Here is a 27,103-nt window from a genome sequence, read left to right as displayed (position 1 = left end):
ATAGATCAGTTGGCGGCAGAATTGACATTTCCTGCCCCGGGCGGGGGGACCTCAGGCTGTGACCCCCACCCTGGTGCAAGGCTGGGGACCTAAGGGTGGGGGGGTAGTGGGGCGGGGGGGGGGTAATGAGGCTGTGCCCCCTGCCCAGTGTTTGCCAGGGCACCTGAGGGTGCGCCCCCCCCACCCAGGGGCTTGATTGGGGTGGGGCCGGCTGGGTCTGGATCTGGCCCAATGGAGGTGGGGCCAGCCCGGTCTGTGTCTGGAGCAATTTCGAGGCACTCGCTGGTGGGAGGGGACTTGACTCTGGGTCCCGCGGCATGCCCCAGACTCTGACAGGAGGAAGATTTTCATATTCATTTTATGAATTTTCTTTCATCTCGAACACTTCTATTACAGAGAAAGGACAGATAGCAATATTAACATATTTCCTCTAATTCCCTTTTAACGTGCACAAATTTCATGCATCTGGCCACTAGTATATTAATAAAATTGATTTTGTATGTTGACCTTATTTCTGCAACCTTGTTAAACTCATAATCTAATAGCTTTTTTTGTAGATTTCTATTAAGATGATAGTGCTGCCTGCAAATAAAAAGAGCTTTAATTCTTTTTAAAATATTTTTCTATTGATTTTAGAGAGAGGAAGGGAGAAGGAGAGGAGATAGAAACATCGATGAGAGAGAAACATCAGTTGGCTGCCTCCTGCACACTCCCTGCTGGGATCAAGCCTGCAGCCCGGGCATGTGCCCTGGCCAGGAGGGCACCGGAGACCAGCTGTGCCCGGAATGATGGTCAACCACCTGAGCCACACGGGCTGGGCAAGACAACTTTAATTCTTGCTTCCCAACTTATATGCCTTTATTTTTCGTGTGCTATTGCACATACAGCTTAGGACTTCTAGTACAAAGTTAAGACATAATGAGAGTAGACAGTCTTACCTTGTTCATCTTGAGGAGCATGCATTCGGTCATTCACATTTAAATATGATGTTAGCTTATAGATTTCTGATTAGGTGCCCTTCAAGTGGAGGAGATTCAACTTTTAATTATCTGAGTGTTGTTAAGTGCTCTTTTTGCTTTCTGTTGAGCTGATCTTATTGTTTTCTTCTGTTAATGTGATGATTTACGTTGATTGATTTTTTCAAATGTTAAACCAATCTTGCATTTGTTGGCTAAGTTCCACTTGGTCATAATGTATTATTATCCTTTTTATACATGGCTGCGTTTGTTTTGTCAGTATTTTGTTAAGGATTTTTACATTTATGTTTATGAGGGATATTGATTTATAGTTTTATTTTTTTGTTTTAAATTATTTAATTGTGTATTCTAGAGTAGATATAAGGCTATTAAACTTACCAGTTTTGCCTAGTCGGGGTAGCTCAGTGGTTGAGCGTCTACCTCTGAACCAGGAGGTCATGGTTTGATTCCCAGTTATGGTACATGCCCAGGTTGTAGGTCCAATCCCCAGTAGGGGTTGTGTACTCATCATTGATATTTCTATTTCTCCCTCTCCCTTCCTTTCTTGGAATGAATAAAAATATATTAAAAAAAAGTTTTCTGTTTTTTTTTCTAGTGTCAATTTGGTATGTGTCTCAAGGAATTTATTTAATTGTGAAATTTGTTTTAAGTTTTTTTTTATAATATTATTTTTAATGTATTTATTGATTTTTAGAGAAGAAGGGAAGAAAGCGAAAGAAAGAGGGAGAAACATCAATTTGTTGTTCCACTTATTCATGTACTCATTGGTCATTTCTTGTATATGTTCTTATCAGGGATTGTACCCGAAACCTTGGCATATCAGGAGGATGCTCTAACCAACTGAGCTACCTGGTCAGGGCCTTATTATCTTCTTCTTAAAAAAAAAAATTTCAGAGAGAAAGAGAGAGAGAAAGAGAGAGAGAGAGAGAGAAAGCATCAATGATGAAAGCATGCCCCCTACTTGGGATTGAGCCTACAACCTGGGCATGTTCTCTGATCAGAATCCAGTAGTAATCTGGTTCATAGGTCGATGCTCAACTACTGAGGCATACCAGTTGGGCTGCCTTATTATCTTTTAAATGTCTAGAAATACACTGGTTTCCCTTTTCATTTCTAATGGTGGAAATTAGTGTCTTCAACAAACCAGCTTTTATTTAATCGATTTTCCTCTATTTGTAATTTTTATATTATATATTCCTTTCCTTTAATTTACTTGGGTTTCATTTGCTCTTATTTTTTCTCTTTTCTAAAATCAGTACTTAAAACTGTAAATTTCCCTCTAAGTACTGCTTTAGTTGCATTCCACAATTTAGATATGTTATATTTTCATGTTCATTTACTTTTGAATGAAAATGAAAATGAGCCGGGACCGGTTTGGCTCAATGGATAGAGCGTCAGCTTGGGTACTGAAAGGTCCCCGGTTCGATTCCCGTCAAGGGCATGTACCTTGTTTGCGGGCATATCCCCAGTAGGGGGTGTGCAAGAGGCAGCTGATCCATGACTCTCTCTCATCGATGTTTCTGACTCTCTATCTCTCTCCCTTCCTCTCTGTACAAAAATCAATAAAATATATTAAAAAAAAGAAAAAAAGAAAAAAAAAGAAAATGAAAATGAATATTTTCTCATTTCTCCTAATTTCTTCTTTGACACGTAGATTATTTAGAAGTCTGTTGTTTAATTTCCAAATATCTGGGACTTTTCCAATTTTTTTTTTCCTGTTACTGATTTCTAGTTTAATTCTGTTGTGGTAAAAAACCCCACATATTGTGTATATTTTAAAATCTTTAAAATTTGGGATTTGTTTTGAGGTCTGTCTTGGTGAATTTTTCTTATGAACTGGCATATAATGTGTAGCTCTGGCCAGGTCCATGGTTAGAGCCTTGGCCTGCCCACTGAAGGGTCTTGGGTTTGATTCCCAGTCAAGGGCACGTATCTAAGTTGTAGGTTCAATACCTGACTCTGTTTGAGGTCAAGGTCACCGTGGAAGGCAACCAATTAATGTGACTCATCAATGTTTCTCTCTCTAAAAATCAATGGAAAAAATATCCTTGGGTGGAATTAACAAAACAAAGTAAGTTAAAAAATAAAATAAAGTATATTCTGCTGTTGCAGTGTTCTAAAATGTGGGGCTGTGTTCGTTGATAGTGTTATGTAGGCCTTCTGTGTTTTTACTGACTTCTGGTTAAGGAAAGAAGAGTGCTAATGTCTCCAGCTTTAATTGTGGATTTGTCTATTCTTCGTAATTATGTCTGATTTACTTCATATATTATTGTGTGCATACTTATTCAGGATTCCTATGTCATCTTGATTGACTCTATTTTTGAAATTTCCCTGTTTATCATTGGCAGCATCTATTATTTTGAAGTTGACTGAGATTAATATTGCCACTACAGCTTTCTTATGGTTAGTGTTTGCATGGTATGTCATTTCCCATTCTTCGGCTTTTTACCTGTATGTGTCTTTTTCTTTAAAGTGTTTTATTTCATAGACAGCGTACAGCTAGGGCTTGCTCTCCCCTAGACTGCTCCCTTGCTCAGCCTGATAACTCTGCTTTTTAATTGGAGTGTTTCGTTTGTGATTGAATTTAAATCTACCATCTTGCAATTTTTAAAAATCTGTTTTTTCTTGTTTTCTTTTCTTTTGGATTGAACTATTTTTAAGGATTTTATTTTATCTCTGCTATTGTTTACCACTACTTTTTAGGTTGTTTTTTTTTTTTGTTTATTAGTGATTGCTTCGAGGTTTATAATATGTTACTTGAAGTTACCAGACTACTTTCAAATGATAGTTTACCCATTAACATATAATGTGAGAATTTAACAACAGTATCCTTCTAGTTTCCCTCTCATCCATTATACTGTGTATTATTGATTTTACTATTGGTGTCATTGATTTTACTTCCAACATAAGTCATAAATCCCACAGTACATTTTAAATTATCTTTTAAAAATAAAAAATACATTTAAAATATCTTATATTTACCAACATATTTATAATTTCTGGCATTGTTCTTTTGTGTAGACCCAGGTTTCCATTTGGTGTTTTCCTTCTGCTTTAAGAATTTCTTTGAATATTTTCCGAGGACCAAGTATACCACTGACAAATTCTTCTAGCTTTTTATTTTTTAAAACTATATTTTTATTGATTTCAGAGAGAGGAAAGGAGAGGGAGAGAGAGAGAGACAGAAACATCAATAATGAGAGAGAATCATTGATTGGCTGCCTCCTACTCACTCTCTATTGAGATTGAGCCCAAATCCAGGCATGTGTCCTGACCAGGAATTGAATCATGACCTCCTGGTTCATAAGTGGATGCTCAACTACTGAGCCACACCAGCAAGGCTTTTCCAGCTTTTTATTTTCTTTCTGAAAATGTCTTAATTTAGTATTCACTTTTGAAAGATATTGTCACTGGATATAGAATTCTAGGTTGACTTTTTTTTACCTGTGGGTATTTTAATAATACTATTCTATTTTAGATTTTGGCTTGCATAGTTTCTAATCGGGAAGTGTAAAACCACTCTTAATCTTGACCATTATTTGTAGGTAATATTTCTCTTTTTTTCTGGCTATTTATAAGATTTCCCCTTTTTTCATAGATTTTTAGCAATCTATAATAATAAAAGTATAATATGCAAATCAACCAAACAGCTGAACCGTGCGGATGACCATCCGGACGAAGCTGGGCTGTGCTGGCCTGCTCTGGCACAGATTCATCGGGCCTCTAGTTTCATTATGATGTGCTTTAGTGTGGTTTTGTTTGCTCTGCTGGGAGTTTGTTGAGCTTCTTGGATCTCTTGAGTTTGTAGTTTTTATCAAATTTGGAAAATTTTCAGTCATATTTCTCAAAGTTTTTTTAGTCTTTTTCCACTGTCCTTCATTTTGGTCTATTTTTTTAAAAACATATTTTATTGATTTTTCACAGAGAGAAAGAGAGAGGGATAGAGAGTTAGAAACATCGATGAGAGAGAATCATCGATCAGCTGCCTCTTGCACACCCCTTCTGGGGATGTGCCCGCAACCAAGGTACATGCTCTTGACCGGAATCAAACCCGGGACCTTTCAGTCCGCAGGCCCACGCTCTATCTACTGAGCCAAACCGGTCCCAGCCATTTTGGTCTATTTTTGCTGCCATGTCTTCAAGTGCACTTAACCTTTTCTTCTACAATGTCTAATTTCATTCCATTCAGTGAAATTTTTACTTTGGATATTATGTTTTTCATCTTATATGTTCTACTTTCTTTTTCTTTTTTTTCTTCAGGTTTGAAAACTATAAGCATATTAAAAAATTGAGCATTTCAATTAGTTCACATAATTTGAACAAGAAGAAAATGGCACACTGATTAAACTGCATTTTATAGCCTGCAGGACACCTTGGACCAACTTGTTTTCTACTCTAGATTTCACTGTCGTCCCACCCAGATTGTTCTTTCACCAACAAGCAATATCAAGTCCTATTTTTACGCTTTGAGGGTAGATGTAGGGTTGCGTGTACCCCAGGGATAATCTGACGTCCCTGCTTGTACTGCGTGAGCAGGGAGGAAGCCTCACTGTGGTGCTTGGGTTTTGTGGTGCCTGGGAGGGTTCTGCGCACAGCTCCGTCTGAGGCTTCTCGGCACTCTAACCTTCTGGAGTTGCATCCTATGCATGCACACATTTTAATATTCAGCAGAGACTTCAGGGAACCTCTAAGCAGGTTTCTGGAGCTCTCTTCTGCATAGTTCTCTCCTCTCTGGAGCTCTGTCCTGCGACTTGGCCTCCCTGAACCCCAACCTTTGTGCCTTCAACTCAGTGAGACTGCATGGTCTGCTGGGGACACCTCCTCCCACCCCCCAGAGTGCAGCCAGGGTGATCTTAGGGCTCATGTTATTTGTTTACGTTATGATTCCTGCCAGGAATCATAGTCCTGTACTGCCTGCTGTCCAATGTCTACCCACAGGGGCGGCGTGTATTTTGTTTAGTTTTCTATAATAGTTCACAGGCAGAAGGTAAATGTGGTCTCCATTGCTCCATCAGAGACAGCAGCAGTCTGTTGGTTGGTTTTGAGTGGAGCAGTGACACTGTCTCTTACTTCATTTCATCCCGAATGGCAGGCGCTGGTGTTATTCCCATTGTTCCGCTGGAGGAGGAAACAGGCTCAGAGAGATTGGAAAGTATGCCCCCAGTCTCTCAGGCACTAATACTAGAGCTTCTGCACTTGCTGCTGTGCCAGTGCCTCTCAGAAAAACATGTGTTGAATTGAACCTCATTCTTCCCATCAGAGACCTGTGGGCCAGACTGGCTAAGGACGTCCCCAGAGTTACACAGTGACTTGGCAGGCGCCAGAGAGTACGCTTAGACTAGACCGGACGTCCTTTCCATGTTCACACCTGAGCTGTGTGTGCGGTTGATCTTTGCTGTGCTGCATGGCTGGGGAAGGTCACCTTCTGGCTGGGGAAGGGCAGGGCCTGGGCAGCAGGAGGGAGAGCATTTTTGTCTCTATTAAACTGAAAGCCTTTCTCTCTGCCACTGTGGCCTTTTTTTTTTTAATATAGATTTCAGAGAGGAAGGGAAAGGGAGAGAAAGAGAGAGAAACATCAATATGAGAGAGAGGATCATTGATTGGCTGCCTCCTGAACCCCCCACAATGTGGGCATGTGCGTTGACTAGGAATTGAACCGTGACCTCCTCGTTCATAGGTCAATGCTCAACCACCGAACCACACCAGCCAGCCAGGCTGTCTGTTTTTGCTCTTCTTCCCTTCCTGCTCTTGCAGTCTGGCCCTGAAGGTTCCTGACTGTGGATTGCCTAGAGGAGTAGTCGGCAAACCACATGCAGCTGGTGAGCCGCGGTTTGCCGCTCTGTTGACTAATGAGTTTGCCGACCACTGGCCTAGAGCCTACTTTTACACCTTGGCAATAGACCCCAGCTGTGATTTCAGAACCTTCCTATCATTAGGCCACCCTGTCAGGATTCCTAGGAACCAGTTGGGATTTAATTTGTAGGAATTTGTCTCAAGCCAGAAAGTAGACTTGACCACTTAGCAGGCTTGATGTAGGTGTTGGTGTTTGAGAAGGGTTGGGCTTTCCTGAGAGCTGACTGCGAGGTGAATGAGCTTGGGAATTCCACTCTGACAGCACTTGCCTGCTCAGACCTTTGCTTTCTTTGACACGGCACGGTGAACTGCGTGCTAAATATGGCGTCTGTCCTCCCAGCATAAGGAAGCGGCGGTCAGGATTCTCTAAGGGCCTGTTGGTGTTTTGGATGGACAGTTAGTTCTTCATTGCGTGCCTTGCAGGATATTTAGCCTCCCAGGCGCCTGGTCACTGTGGCAACCAGAAGCACCTGCACACATTTTCAAGTGCCCCCTGGGGGTGATTCGCTGGGGTTGAGAAGCATCAGGCCTCAGCGCTGCATTGAGAATAGGCCAGGGGTGTGAGGTTGGAGGCAAGCATTCCAGGGAAAGACAAGGCACCTCGTCCTCTGCTTGTTTCACGTGGGATTGTGTATACAGAGCGGTTTCTTTGTTTTAACTTCGAAGATAAGAATATTGAAGCACTTGTTTATTGAGTACCAATGACATTCTCAGTGCTGAAGACCAGCCTTCAGTGAAGTACAGTGCCTGTCCTCAAGGAGCTTAAAATCCAGTAGGGAGGGAATCAGCTAGTTACCCAGTGAGGAATTTCAGGTGGTGGTATCAGTATGGAGAGCAGTAGGGCTATTGGTCATCTAAAGGACTCTGACAGGAAATGGGGGATAGACCATCTTAGACTGCAAATATGCTAGAGAATGATCTAGAATATGATCAGTATTGGGCAATTCTCAGATTGGCAAGAAGCTCTCTGCATTCACAGATAAGGTCAGTCTGACCTCAGGCAGCACTGTGAGTTTGTTTGGGGAAATGCTTGCTCCCCTCTTAGTAACCCCGAGACTGTGTGTGGAGGCCGGCGTTGGTGTGCTGGGCCCCCAGGTGGCCCGTGAGGAATCTGGGGAGTGTTGCTGTTTGGTTCCTTGGTGGAGACATGTACACATGTATTACACATGTATGTGCTTCTTGTGCCCTTTGACTAGCCTGGGAAGAATGTATAAGGAACTAGCATCAGTGGTGGTCGCCTGAGGGAGAAGGGACGGAGTGCTGGGCTGAGAGGAAAGCTTCCTTTAAACATTTTTAATATTTAAAGTTTTTAAAAAAGAATATATTTTCATGGCTCAAAATTTAAAAAGGTACAAAAGATTTGTGATGAAAGAGACTTGGTACTGTGTAGTGCTTCAAGTTTTCCTTCTGGCAAATATTAGCTGTTCAAGAGAGAAACTAACTTAAGGGAAGTTCCCTGGTGATCTCAGGAGGAAAGTTTCGGGTTAGGTCAGAAAGAGACCTCCTAAATACTAAGCTTTTTGCATTGGGTTGTTTCATCAGGTCAAAAAACCTACGTTACTATTTATGGGGCAGCATTAAGGTTGGTGCTTAATAAAACGTGGTCTAAACAAAACTTGATTATTTCAGTGAATTAGAAAGGCTCAGGCCCCTTTATTATCAGTTAATAACTGAGTCATCGTGGGTGAGTTATTTAAAAATCTCTTGCCTCAGTTTCCTTATCAGCAATACTTTTATAAGTTTATTGCGAGAATTAAGTGAAGGATGAGCTAAATAAATGTTAGCATTCGGCATTTACCAAATGGAGTGAAGGCAGCTTCAGGAAGATAGTCAGCTTTAATACTTAGTCCATTCAGTTGAGTTAGAACCATTGCTCTCTTTTTCATTGGTCATCCTTCATTCTTTTTTTTTTCTTTAATAAAACTTTATTATAATTGCCAGGTTTTAAAAAATATATATTTTATTGATTTTTTACAGAGAGGAAGAGAGAGGGATAGAGAGCTAGAAACATAGATGAGAGAGAAACATTGATCAGCTGCCTCTTGCACACCCCCTACTGGGGATGTGCCTGCAACCAATGTATATGCCCTCAACCGGAATCAAACCTGGGACCCTTCAGTCTGCAGATCCATGCTCTATCCATTGAGCCAAACGGTTTTGGCTGCTCATAATTCATTCTACAAATGTCAATGAAACGCCTAGTGCACACGTGATTCTGTCCCAGGCCCCAGGGATACAGTGCAAAGCAGACACCGTTCTGGAGTTTATAACCTGGTGAAGGACAGTAGCCGTTAGTATATAATAGAAAGGTGAGCCCGTCATGGGTGTCAGAGGGACTGTTCCCCGGGGAAGTGACAGGTTAAATGTCAGAGGGAAAGGAAGGAATAGCATGTGCCAAGGCCCATGTGCCAGAGGAGGCCAAGGCCAAGGTGCCTGTTGTGGGCAGAGCCGGGAATGAGGAATGAGGGGCCACGCAGACTGAGATGCAGTCAGGGTGGGAGCAGAGCCTTGCAGGCCATGCTGAGGAGTTTTTCTGTGGTGGAGTTTTTTTCTGTGTTGTTTACTGGGGTGGGTGGGTGGATTCCGGTGATATGATTGGATCATCGATTGGCATGCTAGCCTGTTTGCAAGCGCAGAATGAATTGGAGGAGAGCCACATGGGTGTGGCTGAGCTGAGGAGAAGGCCTATGCAGTGGCTCAGGCAGATTTTAGAAGCATGGGCCATGGTGCTGGCACTGGATATGGAGAGAAGCGAATGCACTGAGCCATGGATATTTAGGAAGGAACGTTGGCAGGGCTGATAATGTGTTAGCTCGGTGAGGCAGGGAGAAGGAGCTGTCGAGGATGGCCTGTGTTCGCATGTTTTGGTGGAAGGTTGTCCGTTCGCTCAGATAGGGAGCGCTGAAGGACGTGTGTGGCAGAGGGAGGCGGTTATGAATCTGCAATGGATTTAAGTCCAAGAGGAGGCAGGAAGGCAGTAGGATGTAGAACTCAGAGGGGTCTGGGCTAGAGATCTAAGTGCAGGAATTTATTATTATTATTATTTTTAATATATAGTTTATTGATTTTTTACAGAAAGGAAGAGAGAGGGATAGAAAGCTAGAAACATCGATGAGAGAGAAACATTGATCAGCTGCCTCTTGCACAACCCTCACTGGGGATGTGCCCGCAACCAAGGTACATGCCCTTGACCGGAATCGAACCCGGGACCTTTTAGTCCTCAGGCCGACGCTATCCACTGAGCCAAATCAGTTTCGGCTAAATGCAGGAGCTTATTGATGCCTGAGCCTTGAGAGGGGGGAAGGAAGGGAGGGGAAGCATGCTCCCCTGCCCTGAGACTTGCTACCGTGTTTCCCCGAAAATAAGACATCCCCTGAAAATAAGACCTAGCGCAACTTTGGGAGAAAAAATTAATATAAGACACTGTCTTATTTTCGGGGAAACAGGGTAGTTAGTTTCATGCTGGCCATGTCCTGGGACAAGAGGAGCACTTGAGACAGGACTTTGGATGAGGAGGAATTCCGCCTTCCAGCAGAGTCCTTGCCAGTGGGCATGTGCCCCCCTGTGGTGGCATCTGAACATGAGGACATCTTGGGGGACCCTCCCTTTCCTACCGCCTATTCTGTTTCCCAGGAGCCTGCCACTTGCCATCTTGAACGAGCTGGAGGAATGAGGAGCCTAGAGGCTGGCTCCTCAGACCCACACATTAGCTGCAGTTGTCTGGACATTATCTGTAGATAATTGAAAATTGGTTTGAACACCAGTACAGTAAACCAATCAGAACTCTCACAAACTGCTGGTTTTATTCTTTTGGAGGTTTGTAAATTTCCTCCGAGGCCGTCTGTCTCCGTCTTTCTCTCTCTCTTTCTCTAAATTTTGGTGAGATCAGTCAGGATCGAAGGCAGATGTGAGAGTGAAGGAGAGATCCAGAGGAGGAGGAAACAGATCAGAGCCAGGCGAGTGGGCCACAATGTGCTTGCCTGCCAGTTGGTCTGCTCATCTGTCAGCCTGTCACTAGCTTGTTGTGAAAACAGAGTTCAGGCCTGGCTTTCTTTTCTGCCGTCCTCAGGGCCAGGGTAGGCACCAGGGTAGCTCCCGCTCTCCGGGCTCCAGACAGAAGCCCAGAGAAAATCCCGGGTGTGGGCAACTGGGGCCCCCTTGTGGCTGGATCTGTTTCTCCACTTCGGCTCTGCCTCTCCTGCTCAACTCGGTAGTTGGGAGGAAGCAAAAAGGAGGTTTTGCTTTCATTTAACACCTTCCTGCTGGACTTTGCGATTTCCGTGGACTTGGGGATGGTCCTCAACCCCTGCTGCCCAGCTGCTGGTTTGGGTCCTCCCACGCCACGGCCAGCCTTCCCGAGGTGCTGGCACCGAACCCCGAAGTCTCTAAAAGCTCGCTGGGCCTTCAGACCCCGGGGCCACGGCCTGCAGACAGCCCACCCAGCACTCCCCGGTGTGGAGACGGAGAGAAGTGTGGGGCCGGAGTTGGGTGTGTTGCTCGAGAGTACGTAGAATGTCTTTGTTTTGGTGTCCATTGGGTGGCACTGTGATCTTATTTTTGTTTCTGTTTTTCTTTGCAGCCAAGCTCTAGCCCAGGAAGTGAACATGTGATGCCTCGAGAGCCACTGGTAAGAATCCTGGTTCCATGTGTATCATTTTCTAATAGTTAAAATACAATACAATGTGAGTTTCAAGAAACCCTGCGATCTGACAGTTTTACATCAGCAGTGTCCCTTTAAAAGTAGATGCTGTGTGGAGACTAACCCCATCAGTGCCTCTGTCTTCTGACTTTCTGGCATCAGGAATTAGTGAGATCTCTTCAGTAAAGCCTCATCTTTTTTTAAAATTTAATTTTTATTTATTGATTAGAGAGAGAGAGAGAGAGAGAGAGAGATTTATTGATCCACTTACTTATGCGTTCATTGGTTGATTTTTGTATGTGTCTTGCCTAGGGATCAAACCCACAACCTTGGCATTTCGGGATGATGCTCTAATCAACTGAGCTACCTGATCAGGGCAAAGCCTCACCTTTTCTGAAACTGAAAGCGTCCACCCCGGTTGGTGATGCACCACGTGGCTTGTTGCTGATCAGTAGTAATTAGTGTGGCGCCTGAAGCCTTTGGGGGCTGAGTTGGAGTGAGGCTGCTGGGCTTAACCAAGTTGCTGCTTGACTGTATAAACTAGCCGTTCATTTTTTTTTTTAAATCCTCACTCTAGCTTACTTTTCCATTTATTTTTAGAGTAGAAGAGAGAGTGAGAGACAGAGAGAAACACATCGATTGGTTGCCTCGTGCACGCGCCCCTACCCGGGCCCAGGCTGGGGAGGAGCCTGCAGCTGGGGTCCGTGTTCTGGACCAGAATTGAACCTGGGATCCTTGGGTCCGCAGTCCGACGCCCTATCCCCTGAGCCAAACCGGCTAGGGCTGGAATAGCTGTGCTTTGCCCCTAAGGGGAGGGCACCTCAGGTGGCCTTTGAAGAACAGGTAAGGGAGGGAGCTCCGTTTTGCCTGGTTAGTAGTTAGGTTTATGATTTGTTTTCTGCTCATACTATTGACAGGGAAGAGGCCTACCAGGTACCGAAGGTTATTTTCTTGACAAAGTGCTTTTGCTGGGTGTCTGAGCCAGAGTGCCTGCCCGCCTGCCCCATTTTATCCTACTTGGCACTTCAGGATGGTTGTCGGCCCTGGTGGTGGGGTAGAGACCTGTTCTGTACAAACGGACATGTTTTATGGAGGGGCCAGCTTCAGGGTGACATTTTCAGAGCTTTTTCTCTTTGAATGTTGACAGCAAGTTTAGGGATGTACCGCCAAGCTTTTGTTTCTGCGGGGCCTGCTATTTTGCCTGCTTTTCTTCCTTCTCCTTCGGGCAGGGGCGTAAGGAGGTTAGGAGAGGGCCTTAGCGTTGTGAGCAGTCTGAGTGCCAGCCTCTCTAAGGCTTTCCGGGATACGGGAGAAGGACCAGGGCGATACGAGCCCTGCCTGGCCTTTCAGGGCAGCTCTGCTGCCATCGTGCCACCCGCTGCTCCCAAACACGGCTCGTTTCCACCTGCCGCTGTGGCTTCCTTCCGCTCTTTTGGGATCTGAGTTCTTCCTGGAGGTCACGGTGGTGTGACCGCCAGTCTCTTAGCCAGCCCTTGAGTATTTCCCACGGGGCCTGCCACACTGCCCCTCGGGCTGAAGTCACGGTTGGTTTTAGAGTGATGTCCAAATTGAATACGACAGTCCTTTTCAGTCCTTTATTCCTCAGTCTCCTTTTAAATTTCGATCTCCTAATTTAACTGCTGACCACCAGGAGAGCGGCCGGTCCTTCTGGGGGGTCATGATTGGGCACACTCTGGGCGGTCCTTCTCCAGGGAGCCCGAGCGGCTGGCAGCCTCGCTGGCTTCGGGGGATGTGCAGCCCTTTGCTCTGCTAATGCTCTGTGCGCGCTCTTTTCCTGCTGTCCTGTGCATCTGCTTGTTGGTTGGTTGCATTTTTATTTCTTTCTTTTCTGGGAGGCCCTGAGCAGTCTTCAAACCCTAGTAGTCTGTGATTGTCCAGAGTTCAGACTCATTCTCTCCAGGCCAACTCTACAATTACCTTATATTTAATTAATATTTTTTCCCCTCTTTACGTACTTGCTGCATAATTGCTCCGAGGAAAGAAAACACATAGCAGCAATTTATATATATATAAAAAAAACAATAATTAAAAAAAAACCCCGAAATAAACTCCCATCTCATTTGGGCTGATCCTATGAGTTGGGTAATTAGAGCCCTATTAAAAGGTAGACCCCTCTTTTTTTATTAAATTTTTTATATTAAACTCCCACAGTCTCTCAGTCATGGCCTTATTGCTTTTGGCCAACCATTTGCAGCAGCCTGATTAAATGAGGGCACCAGCCGAGCTGTATGGTCTTGTGTGAACTACTTCTGCCTCTTGGGAGCGGCGGCGGGAGGGTGCCAGGCAGAGGAGCCTGCCAGGGGCCAGCGAGAGCTCGTGTGGCAGGTGGTGGGTACAGGACACGCTGCTCTGAAGCGGGTGCTGAGTCACAGGTGCTGGAGGAGGGACGGGCGGTAGCCCCCAACCACGGAAAGCCCGACAGCCCAGGGATTCCTGCCGTGGGCGTGGCCCATCCCCTGGATGCTCGGGAGGAACAGACAATTGAAGAATAAAACTAAGCCTCTCCTCAAGTAATTTATATATTTTATTTGGGGGAGAAAAGGCATTTGTATACATGAGACAATTAGCAAAAATCACAGGGCTGTATGTAATTTACTGAACAGTATAAAATCGCGTGTGGAGTCTGGCTTGGAGTCTGAGAGAGCCCTCATCATTCAGAGGAGGAGTTGCAGAGGAAGTGGGGTGCGGGTGAGGGGTACTCTGGGTGGGTTTGTGGTGCTGGAAGCCAGGTCTGGAGGAATGGGATAGTTCGGTGCTGAGGGAGCACCCTGCTAGCTATTTTTGTTTTTGTTTTCAGCTGAGTGCAGAATTCCTTAATGTGAGCTGTCTGTTCCCTACAGTAAAAGGGCTGAGCACAGGGTGCTAAAGGCAAATACTGGTGTTCTTTGTCTCCAGAACTAGATGATCCCTTTGGAATAACTTCCCCCTTATGAAAAACTAGAGGGCTGGTGCACGGATTCGTGCACTGGTGGGGTCCCTTAGACTGGCTTGTGCTGTCTCACAATCGCACCCCTCAGGGGATGTTGAGGGCCGAAACCAGTGGTTCGATGTCCCCCAAGTAGCGCTTGAAACAGCAGGCTGCTGGGGAGGCTGTGCCCGCTCATCCTGGCCCTGCTGCGCCTGCTGCAGGCTCGTGCCCAGTCAGTCCCTATCAGGAGAGGTTCACACCACTGCGCCTCAGTGGCGCTTGCCAGCTGTGAGCCCGGCGTCTGGTACCTGTTGGTTAGCTGAGCGGCGATGCCGCTGTGGGAGTGCACTGACCACTAGGGGGCAGCTCCTGTGTTGAGCGTCTGCCCCCTAGTGGTCGTGCACATCATAGCAACTGTTCGATCAATTGGTCGCATAGGCTTTTATATATATAGATGTGAGCTCTGACAGAAGAGACTATTGATAGTAGGTGGATGTATTTGGGCTTTTGCATGATTGTTTGCTTTATTTGCTAGGGAAGGAAGGTCTGATGTTCATTTTTACCTCTCTGGACAATATGATTTTGTGCTGAGAAGAATGGTCTTGTAGTTTCTAAATGATATATTTGTGTTCATGTCCATTCCCTTGATTCTACCCAAGCAGTGACACTTCATGCTACCTTCTCTTGCCCCTTAAATTTTCCTCTTCCCAAAAAACCAACCCAGCAACCCTGACTGTATCAGTGGGATAGTCTCTAATGTCATAAAGTTCTCAGTGCTAGAGATTGGTGAACAGACCAGTTTGACAAATCTGGTAAACTCCCAGTTGAAATTCTAATTGTTAATGACAACACTCTTTGTATTAGTTAAAATGGCTGATTACTTTTTCTTCTTCGTTGTTTCTTCATTGAGCTTTTCCTCCAAGGGCAAAGACTTTTGACAGCCCCTCCAGCTTCTCCCAGACCTGTTCAAAGCCTCTGTAAATATCCTGTAGAGCTGATTTTTCTCATCACCTCGTGGACACATGCTCAGGCTCACTCCAAGGTTCTAGGTGGGTTCACTGTGGCAGGATCAAGTCCTGCCTTGCTGAAAGAATCGCACCTCTTTAAGAATGGGTGGAGCCTGGCCAGTGTGCCTGAGTGGTTGAGCATCAAACTATGAACCAGGAGGTCATGGTTTGATTCCCATTCGAGGCAAATGCCCGGGTTCCGGGCTCGATCCCCAGTGGGGAGCATGCAGGAGGCAGCCTATCCATGATTCCCTCTCATCATGGATGTTTCTATATCTCTCTCCCTCTCCCTTCCTCTCTGGAAAAAAAAAAATAAAAAAAAATGGGTGGACATTGTTTGCATGGAGTAACTCAGTTCATATCTTACGTGGATACAGAAACGGGGGTTAAGTAACCTTCTGAGAGTCATTTTAGTCATATGATTTTAGGTTATTTGAAGTAAGCAACAAATAAGTTTCGTTTACATGTCTGCTTGTTTCAATGCAACAAATTTCTCAATATTCAGCAACACTATTGCTCATCTACTTTATATGCCTATGGGTTTTGGCTAAACTAGAATTTCAGCTTTTTGCTCATTGACATCAAGTTCTTTCTAATGGGTGAGTCTTCTGCCATTTTCTCTTCCTCTAACTGTAAAGTATAGGGTTTGTTGTTTTGTTTCAGTCCTTTCCCTGTATCCACCCACCACAAGAATGCTAAGCTTACATGAATGTATTTTTATAAATGACAATGGTGATTTCTACTTTATCACCTTCCCTAGGACCAATATTTTTTGGTACGCTGGATTCTTTTTTTTAAAATATATTTTTATTGATTTCAGAGAAAGAGAGAGAGATAGAGAGAGAGAGATCAATGATGAGAGAGAATAATTGATATCTCTCTGCATGCTCCCTACTGGGGATTGAGCCAACAACTTGGGTATGTGCCCTTGACTAGAATCAAACCTGGGACCCTTCAGTCCACAGACCAACACTCTATCCACTGAGCCACTGAACCGACTGGCTAGGGCAATATGCTGGATTTTTAAAAATAAGGACATTCGACACTTGCAGACTCAAGCTGTGTGCCAGTAGTTTTGCCCTCTCAGTAGAGGTATGCTGAGTCCTCAGGCTTCTCCTTGAGGCTAAGGCGGAACTGGCCCACCTGGGTTCTGCAGTGTGTATTTGATCTCAGGTCTTCTGCGGGAGCTCATCCCCTTCCCCTGGACACTATGGATTTTCTCTCTGCTGCTGCCTCAGTTAACGAGAGGCTGATAATCAAAAGGCCGTTCCTATCTGATGAATTCGGGGAGCTAGGCTGGAGCTTCTGTTTGAGAGTGCCCACGGCCCGTCTTCTAGAGACCTCTCAGTAGTTCTGCACGCGCCTCCCTGTGCTGTGTCTTCTGTGGTCAGAGTAGTTTGGCGAACTGGCTGGTGGGCTCACTGTGGCGAGGCGGGTTTTCCCCCAACAAGGCATTTCTGAAGGATGATGTTCATATGCTCAGTGCATTTCTCTGTGTGTACACTCATGTGCACTGTGGATGTGTGTATATTTGCATATGTAGAACATGTAACACACTCCTTTTAACAAAATTCAGAGCACTTGGCGGGGAAATGAAGTTGATTTTAATATTGTATTCATGAAAGTGTTTTACAGGCATAGGGGCAATGAAACTAGGCATTTAGAGATTTCAGAAACTTGTCATTTTTCCTCCCCAGGAAAATTAAATAAATTTAGCAAATGCACAGTGTTAAGCGTTATTATTTTGAAAATATATAGTGGTTGATTTCTGCGGGCTTATTGAATAACAAGAGTTAGGTTTGCTCTTGTGAGATGTAATTTCCACCTGTTTCTCACCCAGCGACATCTGGATGTAGGTGACTGGGGATGCCATTATAGGGATCATCCTAATCTATTTATTTATTTACTTACTTATTTCTTGACCCGAGGATATGTTTATTTTTTTTTCAAAGGTAGAGTAAGGGAGTTAGAGAGAGAAACATTGAAGGAAGAGAGAAACGTTCATCGGTTGCCTCCCGTATGCTCCCCGACTGGATTTTGAACCCACAATCTAGGTATATGCCCTGTCCAGGACTTGAACCTGCAACCTTCTGGTGTCCAGGATGATGCTCCAGCCAGCTGAGCCACGCAGCCAGGGCTATTCATTTATATTGCCAAAGTGAATTATCTGTAGATTTTGGTACTTACACTGTTACTAGCAACATAGGCTGGGGAGGACCCCTCATAACTGCTGCTGAGAAATTTGGGACCAAAATGTAGTGTACACCGCTGGAGGAGGGGGTGTCCTGCTGCAGCTCTCTGCCGGGATGTTGTCGTGTGCCCAGACCCCACATGCTGGGCCTGCGGCCTGGGCCCCTTTCAAAGAGGAAAAACTGGCGTGCCTCCTCCTCCATCCCCTCATCAACAGTGCGAAACCTCTAGTGAAGCAGACACTCCTTTTAAAACGGACCCCCTCATCGGGAAGGTGCCTGAGGTCCCCCCTGTCCTCCAGCCGGGGTGGGGCGTGGGGGGGAGACAAGGGGGTTGGGGAGGGCGCAGATGGGGTGGGGAGGAGGAAAATGGCTTAGAACTAAATGCCGAAAAGGATGAACTTGAGAGAAGGCTCATTCCGTCTCTGGGTGGTTTCCCTGTGATCTCCGGGCCACTTACTGATTCTGAAATGACTGCCTCTCCCTCCCCATCCTTCCTATTATGGGCCGGAGGGTTTATTACACAGGCCAGGCGGGTGCCTTTCAAGTCCTTTCCTCTTTCAGGTAAGCGAAGAGGCTGCTTTTCAGTTTTAAGGTATCCTTTTACAAATAATTATTAGATGAATCGAAACTCGGAGGAGTAATAATTAGAGGAGTGGAATTTGAAATACTTTTCCAGCTTTGTTTACACTCTGGGCTCCCGGCTTTCCTGGTAGCACTTTATATCTGTGCAGTTCCTGTAATCAGGCCTCGGCGGAGGGATACCACCCGGGGCCCTCGTCTCAGAGACGTGGGAGCCGGGCGCTGGCCGGTGAGTGCCGGGGGGTCACCTTTAACCCGGCCCCTGCATCCCTGCTTCGGAGGAAGCGGGCCGCGTCCCCCCTTTTCTCCTGGAGACAGCCCCGAGTCCTCCAGGGCGCGGCCTCCATCGCTGAAGACGGGCTGTCCAGAGCTTTCCTGGCAGAGGGACCTTCCCAAAGGTTCTTCTTCTGCTTAGAATTGATTATTCACCTCATTTGACAGAAGTTTTACTTAAAAGGGTCTTTTTAATTGTGACCTAAAATATGGGTCTTCCAAGTGGCAAACTCAGTACATCCCCACCAGCCCCACTCTGGGGACCACTGAACGTCACATATGCAGTGGACAGCCGTGCGCCCTGCGTTTGGCACGAGAACTTCAGTTTAAAACATTTGAGCTTGTTCTCAAACCACACAGGCCAGTTTGGGTTTGAAAATACGATCTTGCAGTTCATCCCACCGTGCGCCGCGCGAAGCCGCGGGAAGATGGAGTGGTGCTCCGGAGAAGGCCGCCTGCCGCCCTCCCTCTTCCCGCCGGCTCCCCTCCTTTATGGTTTGTAGTTAGAACCAAGATTTATGCTTGCTGCGCCACAAATCTTCCCTCTGCCATTATGAGTTTGTCCGAACAGTCTAGAGATGGGGCCGCCACTGAGTGATTCCCGAGGTAAATCTGCCCGAGGCCTCCCTGACACTCGGGCTGGGAGAGCAGCTAACAGCCCGCAGGGCCGGCGGATGCACTGCCTGTCCTGTCCGCAGGAAGACATGCTGGCACTGAGCACTGGCCTCTCCTGAGCAGTGGCCTGGGGGCACCGCGCTCCTGTTCGCTTACAGGGTCTGGGTCAGTGGTCACTCCCTTCACCCACAGTGTCCACCCAGAGGCCGTTCCCTCTCGCTGTGTCCCCTGTGACCTAATAGGGTCACAGCAGGCGGGTCTTTAGGGACAGGGCTGCTTTTTCCGGCATGGTGGGAGGATCTGCTAATAGAATCAGGCACGCAAGTTGGTTATTTGTATAAATGGGTTAGTTTTTCCACCGTTAACCGAAAATGGATTTTGAGGGCGAAGGGGAAAAAGTAAGCAGTCTTTGTTAAACATCTTTCCCCCTTCCTCTTCTTTCCTTCGGCTGTGTCCCCTTGTCTCTGTGTACTTTTGAAAGTCATTTCGCATCTCTTGTGCAGTACATACACTGTCAAAGTGGTGAGAGCTTGCGTTAGGCACACTCCTTGGAGCAACCAACTGGCTGGTGTGGCACCGGGAAATGTACCCACCCAGGCCCGGCGGCCCGAACCTGTGTGAGCCACTTGTGTTCGTTAGCGATTTAGGCTGGCCACTAAATATGCTGTAAACAGGTGAATTATAAATGCATGTGAACAGAGGGGCCTACAGATATCGAGTGTTTTATAAACAAATGTGAAAAGGCTTCTGTGAAAACCGAGCTGAATGCTTTGAAAGTGCGAGCTGCTAGAAAGATGGCTGCCTTTTGAGGTGTGCACAAGGCGGCAGTTAAGCCAGGGAAGATCATAAAAATCTAGAAGTATTTGGTACTTTGATTTGCTTTACTAATTTCTTTCAGTTCTTGCTTTGCTTTAGAAATTGCGAAGGGTGTGTTATGGGTGGGGTTTGTGCAAGAAAGACGTCTGTCTGGGAGCTTCAGTCTGTGGGCCGACACTCAAAGGAAAGGTCCTGGCTCTACATCAAAAGATTAGCAAATGACTGTACGTTTATAGGTTTTAGTTAATGCGAAATGTTTAAGGTATGCAGAGGAGGCTCATTTTTAATGATTCCCCACTTTAACTGATTTTTCCATTAACTGACCAATTACAAGCTCTGATCACAAGGCCAGTAGGGCTTGTGCTATAGGAATTGCTGACCTCGTGCTGTTTCTGTTTTTGTTATCTTGTTTTATCTTAACAAACCGGTGAGACTGACTCTCTTCCTCAGTTTACAGCAAGGAAACAGGCCCAGGGCACACCGGTTCCTATGCCAGGAAGTGGCAGGCCGGGCATTCAAGCCCCAAAGCCTGCCCTGCTGCGTTCTTCTCAGGACCACGCAGTGTGTGGGAGGGGGCTTAGCTTAGGTGTGTGTGGGGTGGGGGTGGGGGCTGCCTGGGGATCCTGCTTCCTCCGAGGCTGCTGCCTGCGCGCTCTCCCTGCGTGGAGCCCTTTGTGTGCATCTGAGCTGTTGAAAAGGCACCTATTAATTTATCACAGGTGATGTGGGCCTCCTTGTTCTCGGAGGAGGCGGCTGCACCCATGTACCTCACTAATGACAGGTTACGCGATCGAGGCAAGATAATAGGATCTTTTCATCTTCAGTCTGCGAGCAAGGTGCAGTGTCGCCGGTCGCATCTAGGGGGCAGCAGCCGCTTGTGGTTCCGTCTCCTGCTGGCAGAGGGACGGCTGCACAATTGAGCAATTTGCTTTTGACTCTGGCTCTGAAGTGGTGTGGTGTGGTCTTCAGGGAGCCACCTGATCCGCAGGGAAGCTACAGCACCCAGCATCTCCCCTGCTGCTTCCTCTGCCCTCAGGCAGACCCTTTATCTATCCCGTCCCACCCGCACTTCCTCACTGTCAGTCCTGGCGCTTTGAAACGATAGAGACGTCTTTAAGAGAGTCAAATCTTTTTGTCAGATCTTGTTGCCATTGATAACCACTCTCATAATGTTTAGATGTTTTGAAACTTTCCCCCTTGGGTACGTGTCTTTATTGTTGGGAACACCGCTGTCATATGGTGGATTACCTGTTTTTCCTGTCGGCATTCCCTCCCCCCCACTCCCATCCCCACCCCCTGCTAGGCTTTCAGAACTTTCTCTCCGATTCTCAGTGACTCATTTCAGAAGCCATGAAGGGGGGCACTTGGACTTTGTCACTTCTTTAGACTGGGGACCCAAGACTGATAGGTGTGCCACCGGCGCCTTGTGGAGGGCGTGCCCAGCTCCTGGTGCTCCGGGAGGCACGGGCTGGCCGCAGCCCTGACTCAGGGCTTCCTGCAGCCGCGGCTGAACTGCAGGCGGACGGGTGGCTGCAGGCGGGGCTGGGTGGCTGCAGGCACACAGGGAAGCAAATGGGCTGCGACGCTTTGGCCCAGTGAGGTTTCTGTAGGATTAGCCTAGAAGCTTCAGGCCCGATTCCACTGCGGGGGAACTGGTGCCCTGGCCCTGTCTCGGGCTCTGCATTCCTGTGGGCTTTCCTCTGAGGACCCAGCACTGGGGAGGGGCGTTTCCATCCTGGCTCCAGGAGGGCTTTCTGCCCAGACAAAGGCGAGCCTCCTGACCTCCCTCCGGCCTCTCTGTTGTCTCGCTGACAAATGGCAGTTAATAGATCTGCTAATGAGCAGAAGAAATAACTGGAAATAGTGGCACATCATTTGACAGGGGCGCAGTTTATAGCTCCTGTTTATCAAATGGTTATTATCATTATTGTTATTTCTGCTGGAGTTTTGAAGAACTCAGCCTGGTCTCCCGAGCTCCGTTTTGTTTCTTCCTCAGGAATGTCTAGAAGTACCTTTATTTCAGAGAAATCGCCGTCTGCCCTCCTCTCCCCTACCCCTCCCAGCTCCACTTCCCCTTCCTCCCTGCTCCCCCCTCACCTCCGCGGCTCCCTCCTCAGGTGGGGATCCCCCGCCGACCAGCCTGCCGCTGGGCTGGGCGCTGGAGGGATGCTGCGGTGTTTGTTTGTGCAGTTCCTGGATTTGGTTTAATGTACAATTGATTTTTTTAAATGTATTTAATCATTTTTTTCTTACCTCATAAGGATTAACCTGCACAAACCTCATTTTATCCTAAGTGTGGCTTTGGGAGGAAGGGAGAGGAAAATTGAGTTTCTCTGGCTTATTTTATTCTTTCACTTTTTATTTTCCGAATGGCTTTTCCTGCCGAAGCAGCTCTGTAAAACACAATGTCTTTTAGTGGCCATTACTTACTCATTACTGACCGGTCTCTCCTGCTTCCCCTCGTCTGTAAACTAAGTACAGGGGCCCAAAGGTAATTGGTGGCTCTCGCACAGACTCGCCAATTACCAGTATAGATCAGCAGGCGAGCAGCCGTGTGGTTTGTGGTTGGCACTGGCTGCCACCTCGCTCTGTACCTGCCACCGAGTTGGGCTTGACTGGATGGGTCCTTCCCAATGCCCTGCCTTCCCGATGGCATCGCACGGTCTCCCTGGCTTACACATGCCAACCTCATTTGGTCCCTCGTGCGGTTCTCGCATCCATGCTGTCCTTTCTCAGCTCCTGCCTCTCTGCCGTGGCCATAGGTGTTAGCATGGGGAGGCCTGGCTTTGTTTTTCTTTGCGGTTCCCTGGTGCCTACAGTGGTTAGGTGGCAGGCTGCAGATAAAAGATTCTCTTTAAACCAGTAGTTTCTGTACAGTTTTGCTGCTGAGCGCGAGCGAAGGCATGTCTTTGTGGGTGTCAGCTTCGCTCCCTTTCTGTTCGCCCCCTGATCTGTGCTGCACCTTCTGTGCTCAGCTCTGGCTTAGGAGGAGGGGAGGCTGCATCTCACTGTTGGCTGCCCTGCCCCGTGTAAAGCTGTCAGGAGCTGGAGCAGCGAAGGCGTGCCTGTGCTGCATGGCCGTATTTCCACGCAGAAGACGTTTTTGTTTGTTTGTTTTCTAGGTACTTGGCTCCTAGGCACCTTATTCAATCCTCTATCTATGGGATGGGCGTGCATCCTTACTCGGCTCCTGGCAGGAAGTAGGCACTCAGTACATATTTGTAGAATGTGTGCATGCGTGAGTGTATGTGTGTGTGTGCATGTGTCCTCACGTATGTAGATGCCTGCTGGGAACTTCAGGGACCCCACTTCCACTGGGGCACACACTTTTGTGGGTGTGCGGTGCATCAGTGCCATGTAGGCAACATAAAGCGGGCATTTTATGAAAGGGAGCATCCGAGGAAACATTATAGCTGAGACCTTTATAGCCTCTCCATTATTATGGTTTAAATCTTGCCAGACTTTACGCACGGTGACACTGGGACCAGCAGAGACGGCTTCGCTGCCACCGCCGCTCCCACATCCTGTCTGGGCGGCGACAGGCCTCGCGGCGTGCGCGGTGCGGCCGTTCGCGCTTTGTCTGGAAACAGCCCCTTTGACTCAACTTGGAGAGGGATGACTCACCGTTCTGCTTGTTTTATTGCAACTGTCATTTCATGAATGCCCCCGAAGCTTTCAACTGTAAATGCCAGAGTGACGTTTCGCCTTTTTTATTTCACCTCTTCTGTTATCTCTAATCTTTTTTTTTGTTCATGTCTCTCTTTTCTCCTTCCCTTTCATAACTATTTTCTCTTTCATTACACTCTTTCTCCTTCCCCTCCTGGCTGCTCCTCCCTGACTTTCGGTGGCTATCATGGCATCTGTGGTTGAGGTAGGTTTGCTGACCTCATGGTGCATTCTGTCCAGCGGCACTGCCAGCTGACCGGGAGTGGACACCCCCAGTTCATGTTGTGTGGACGTGGGAATGGCCACGCACACCGGCATTTGTGAAGTGTCCATGGGCTTCAGCTCTAGATGCTGAGTGCCGTGACGGGTGAGAACAGAATCTCACTGTTTGTGCTGCTGCATTTTCGGTGAAGCCATGGTGCCTCTCCCTCCACCACATGTCCACCTCCTCCGCCGAATGGCCGTGTGACCCTGAGATGGGCCGGAGGACCGGTGAGCGCTGGCGCCCCTCATCCGATGCTTCCTGTGCCGCGCCGTCTTTTCCGCTCCTGAGTGTTCGGGGATGGATTCCTGGGTGAAGGCCCTGCTTAGTCTTTGTGCTTAGGTGGGGCGTGGGGACCTAAAGTTTTAAGGACTTGAGCTCTCAAACTTTCCGGATCTCTTTTCCTGCAGCTTCTGACACTGCGGCGCTTCCCGGAGTCACCTGATGGATGACAGGAGCGTCGCTGGGTGTTAACACCTGGCCAGGGAGGCGGGGACCCTCTGCGGGCTCCCCTACAGGATGGCGGACAGATTGTGGCATCCTAATGAGGCGGGAGGGGCGTCCCTGCTGAGCATCTGTGTGGAGATGAGCCCGCATCCACCCGGAGTGCTGGCTGGTGTCGGTGGCTTATTCCACATTTGTCAAATCCACACCCCGCAGAACTGCTTTCAGGAGTAGCTACTTCTGACGACAGAGCAGTGACTTTCAATGCACAGAGACTTCTCTGAGTCAAATGCTCCTTATTTTCTTTTTTAAAGGCCTTTGGTGGGATGTTTTGGCCTTCACAGTGAGCCTTCCTCTGAATTCTCTTAAAATACAACTTCTTTCCTGTCTGTCTCCAGGGAAGGAGAGTGTTTCCATGCTGTGAGTAGGGGAAAGGTGGTATCGTTACAACAGTTAGTAGGTGCGTGGCTGTGGATTTTAAAACGAGTTCTATGTATCTGCTGGGCGGCATTCAACGTAAAATGCCATGCTTTTCACCCACTTGGCTAGATGTCTGATTCTGACACAACCGCTGTCCCCGCTGCTGGAAACCAGAAAACCACAGGCTGTTAACTTATACTCTTTCCTGCTGGGGCTGGAACTGGACGAATGGGGTTCAGATCAAGATACTTTCCCTCTGTACCCAAAACAGATGTTCCCTTATGCCCGCTGACAGTCTGGACAGGATTCCAGAGTCTCTGGCCATGTTAACTGAACCCCAGCGAGACGTGCCCTTCTGGGCTGCTCACCACCTGGGCATTCACTGCTCGGGACTGGCAGTGGCCTGCCAGCGCCCCTCCCGCTCCTGCCTGGATTCTTCTCCCTTCCGGGGCGGGCGTGTGTGAGCACAGGGATCTTAGTGCTCATGGCCTGTGCATTCCTTGGCTCCTCTGCTGAGCTCTCCAGCAGGGGTGCCAATTCTTCCATTTAGCTGACTATTATATAGCCCTTAAAAGGGAAAGGTTTATTTTAGCTGGCTGCTATATTGATTGCTATAGGGTCGTTTCTATTTTCACTGGCTGCTATATTGACTGGGAAAGGGGAAGGGGCTGTATTGCCGGGAGCTGTCATATTGACTGTTACAGAAAAGATCTGTATTTAAGCAGTACCACTGCACTGGGATCTCCCAGGCAGGATATTAATGCTAATTCATCCGCTCACCCCCTGCTGTGAGTGTTATTTGTTTAAATCTGTAGATTCCCACAGCGCGTTTATATCCTCACTAGAGTGAGCTCCGCTCCCTGTAATTATTTAACATTATATGCTGATATAAATTGTAACAGTTAAAGAATGGTAATGAGTGGCCAAAAAAGAAAAGAAAATAGAAAAGAAGGAACCAGGAAAAAAAATAGAAAAAAGAAAGGGAGACAATACATGAAAAATACAAAACATATATATATGTGTATATATATGTATTTATTTATAAATGTGTGCATATGTGTGCATGTATGACATGAGAAGTGACAGAGTTAGATTCTAAAACAGCAGTGAGCAACTTTCTCCCACTCCAAGTGGATTTGTGCAGTGTTGCCCGGTCCATGCACTGTGCTCTGTGTATGCGCGTGTGCTCACGTCACCCGGCAGAAAGATGGTTCTGGTGTGTGTTCTCCTGTGCAGTTTGCACACATGAGCATAGTTACATACAGCGTGTGTGTGTGTGTGTGTGTGTGTGTGTGTGTGTTCCGTGTAGCGGCAGGAAATTCATCCATAGCGACTCGGCTTTTTGATGAGCAGCTGATGCCTGGTTTTCCTTTGAGCTTCCTGTTCCCTTTACACTCTGGGCCCGAGCCTTGGGGGAAAGCTGGGGGGATGCTCGGCTGGGATTGAACGGAGAGGCCATTGGGTGTCACTGTCGCTCTACGGGCTGTAGTTGAAAAAGGGCTTTTCTGCTGTGGAAACCGGGTTTCAAAAGAAAAGTTTTTTTGCTCAAGTTCGAGGTGCTGTCTGAGATGTTTGTCTGCATTTTGCGATCCTTTTTAAGGATAGTTGTATTGTTTGCTCGTTCTCGCTGTGCTAAACCCTGGCATTTGGGTTGTTCGTGAAAATTGTGGGCAGATTCCAAGCTCTGTTTGGAATCACCGGGAGCACAGCAGGTGAGGGCTTCCCAGGAGCAGAAAAAAGAGGCAGCTGAACAGCATCCGGGAAACCCACTTACCAGGGAGAGGACCTGGGCAGGGGCTTAAAAAGGAGGCAGAGGATCTCCTGCCCGGCCTGCATTTGGCGGCGCCCGCAGCCCTCCGGCCGCCCCTCCGGCTCGGTGGCTGCGGGACGCGCTGAGCCAGCCGCTGCTGGTTGCAGGGAGCGGGCGTGCTCCTCCAGCTGGCTGCTCGGCAGCGTGGAGCCGTGCCAGGCTTCACCACAATTCATACTGTGTCAGTTTAATAAATGCACTACTTAAATTATGAAATTACAAAAGAAAAAAGAGAATGCACTTATTCAGACTCTTAATACATTAAAAATAAGGCATTAAAACTCTGACTTTTTTTTTCTCTTCCAGAATCAATAATGAACAGGAAGGGTTGTAGACATTAACAGTCATGGACATTCAAACTCTTATACATAAATTATCTTAGAAAAATGCACATAAGACTTGAATAATGTAAATACATTAATGCATTTAATAATTTAAACATTAAAGCGCAAGCAGGAATTTGAGGCAGAGGCTGCTCTGAGGTAAGGGATTGGTCCTAGAACGCGTGTGCCTGGGATCGATGGGTGATTTCCCCTTGAGACTGGTGGAAAGAGAGTGCCTGGCTGGCTGGTGTGAGCTCCGTGCCAAGAATCCCTGGACATTCATGATCTCAGCTGCCTC

The 27,103-nt window shown here is 47.1% G+C and overlaps 1 protein-coding gene across 2 annotated transcripts in view; it reads left to right on the top strand.

Moving 5' to 3' along the window:
* Window positions 1–27,103, top strand: part of PEX14 (peroxisomal biogenesis factor 14) — a 126,020-nt gene that overhangs the window by 8,991 nt on the left and 89,926 nt on the right. For both annotated transcript variants that reach the window (XM_084875367.1, XM_084875366.1), the window contains exon 2: window positions 11,410–11,457. In XM_084875367.1, the coding sequence (XP_084731493.1) occupies window positions 11,410–11,457 (48 nt within the window). The remainder of the gene's footprint in view (window positions 1–11,409; window positions 11,458–27,103) is intronic.

The sequence above is a fragment of the Pipistrellus hanaki genome (genome assembly GCF_964339955.1).
Source record: "Pipistrellus hanaki genome assembly, chromosome: 2".
Classification (NCBI taxonomy): Eukaryota; Metazoa; Chordata; class Mammalia; order Chiroptera; family Vespertilionidae; genus Pipistrellus; species Pipistrellus hanaki.
The sequence above is the reverse complement of the archived record's forward strand: the minus strand, read 5'-3'. Positions and strand labels throughout refer to the sequence as shown.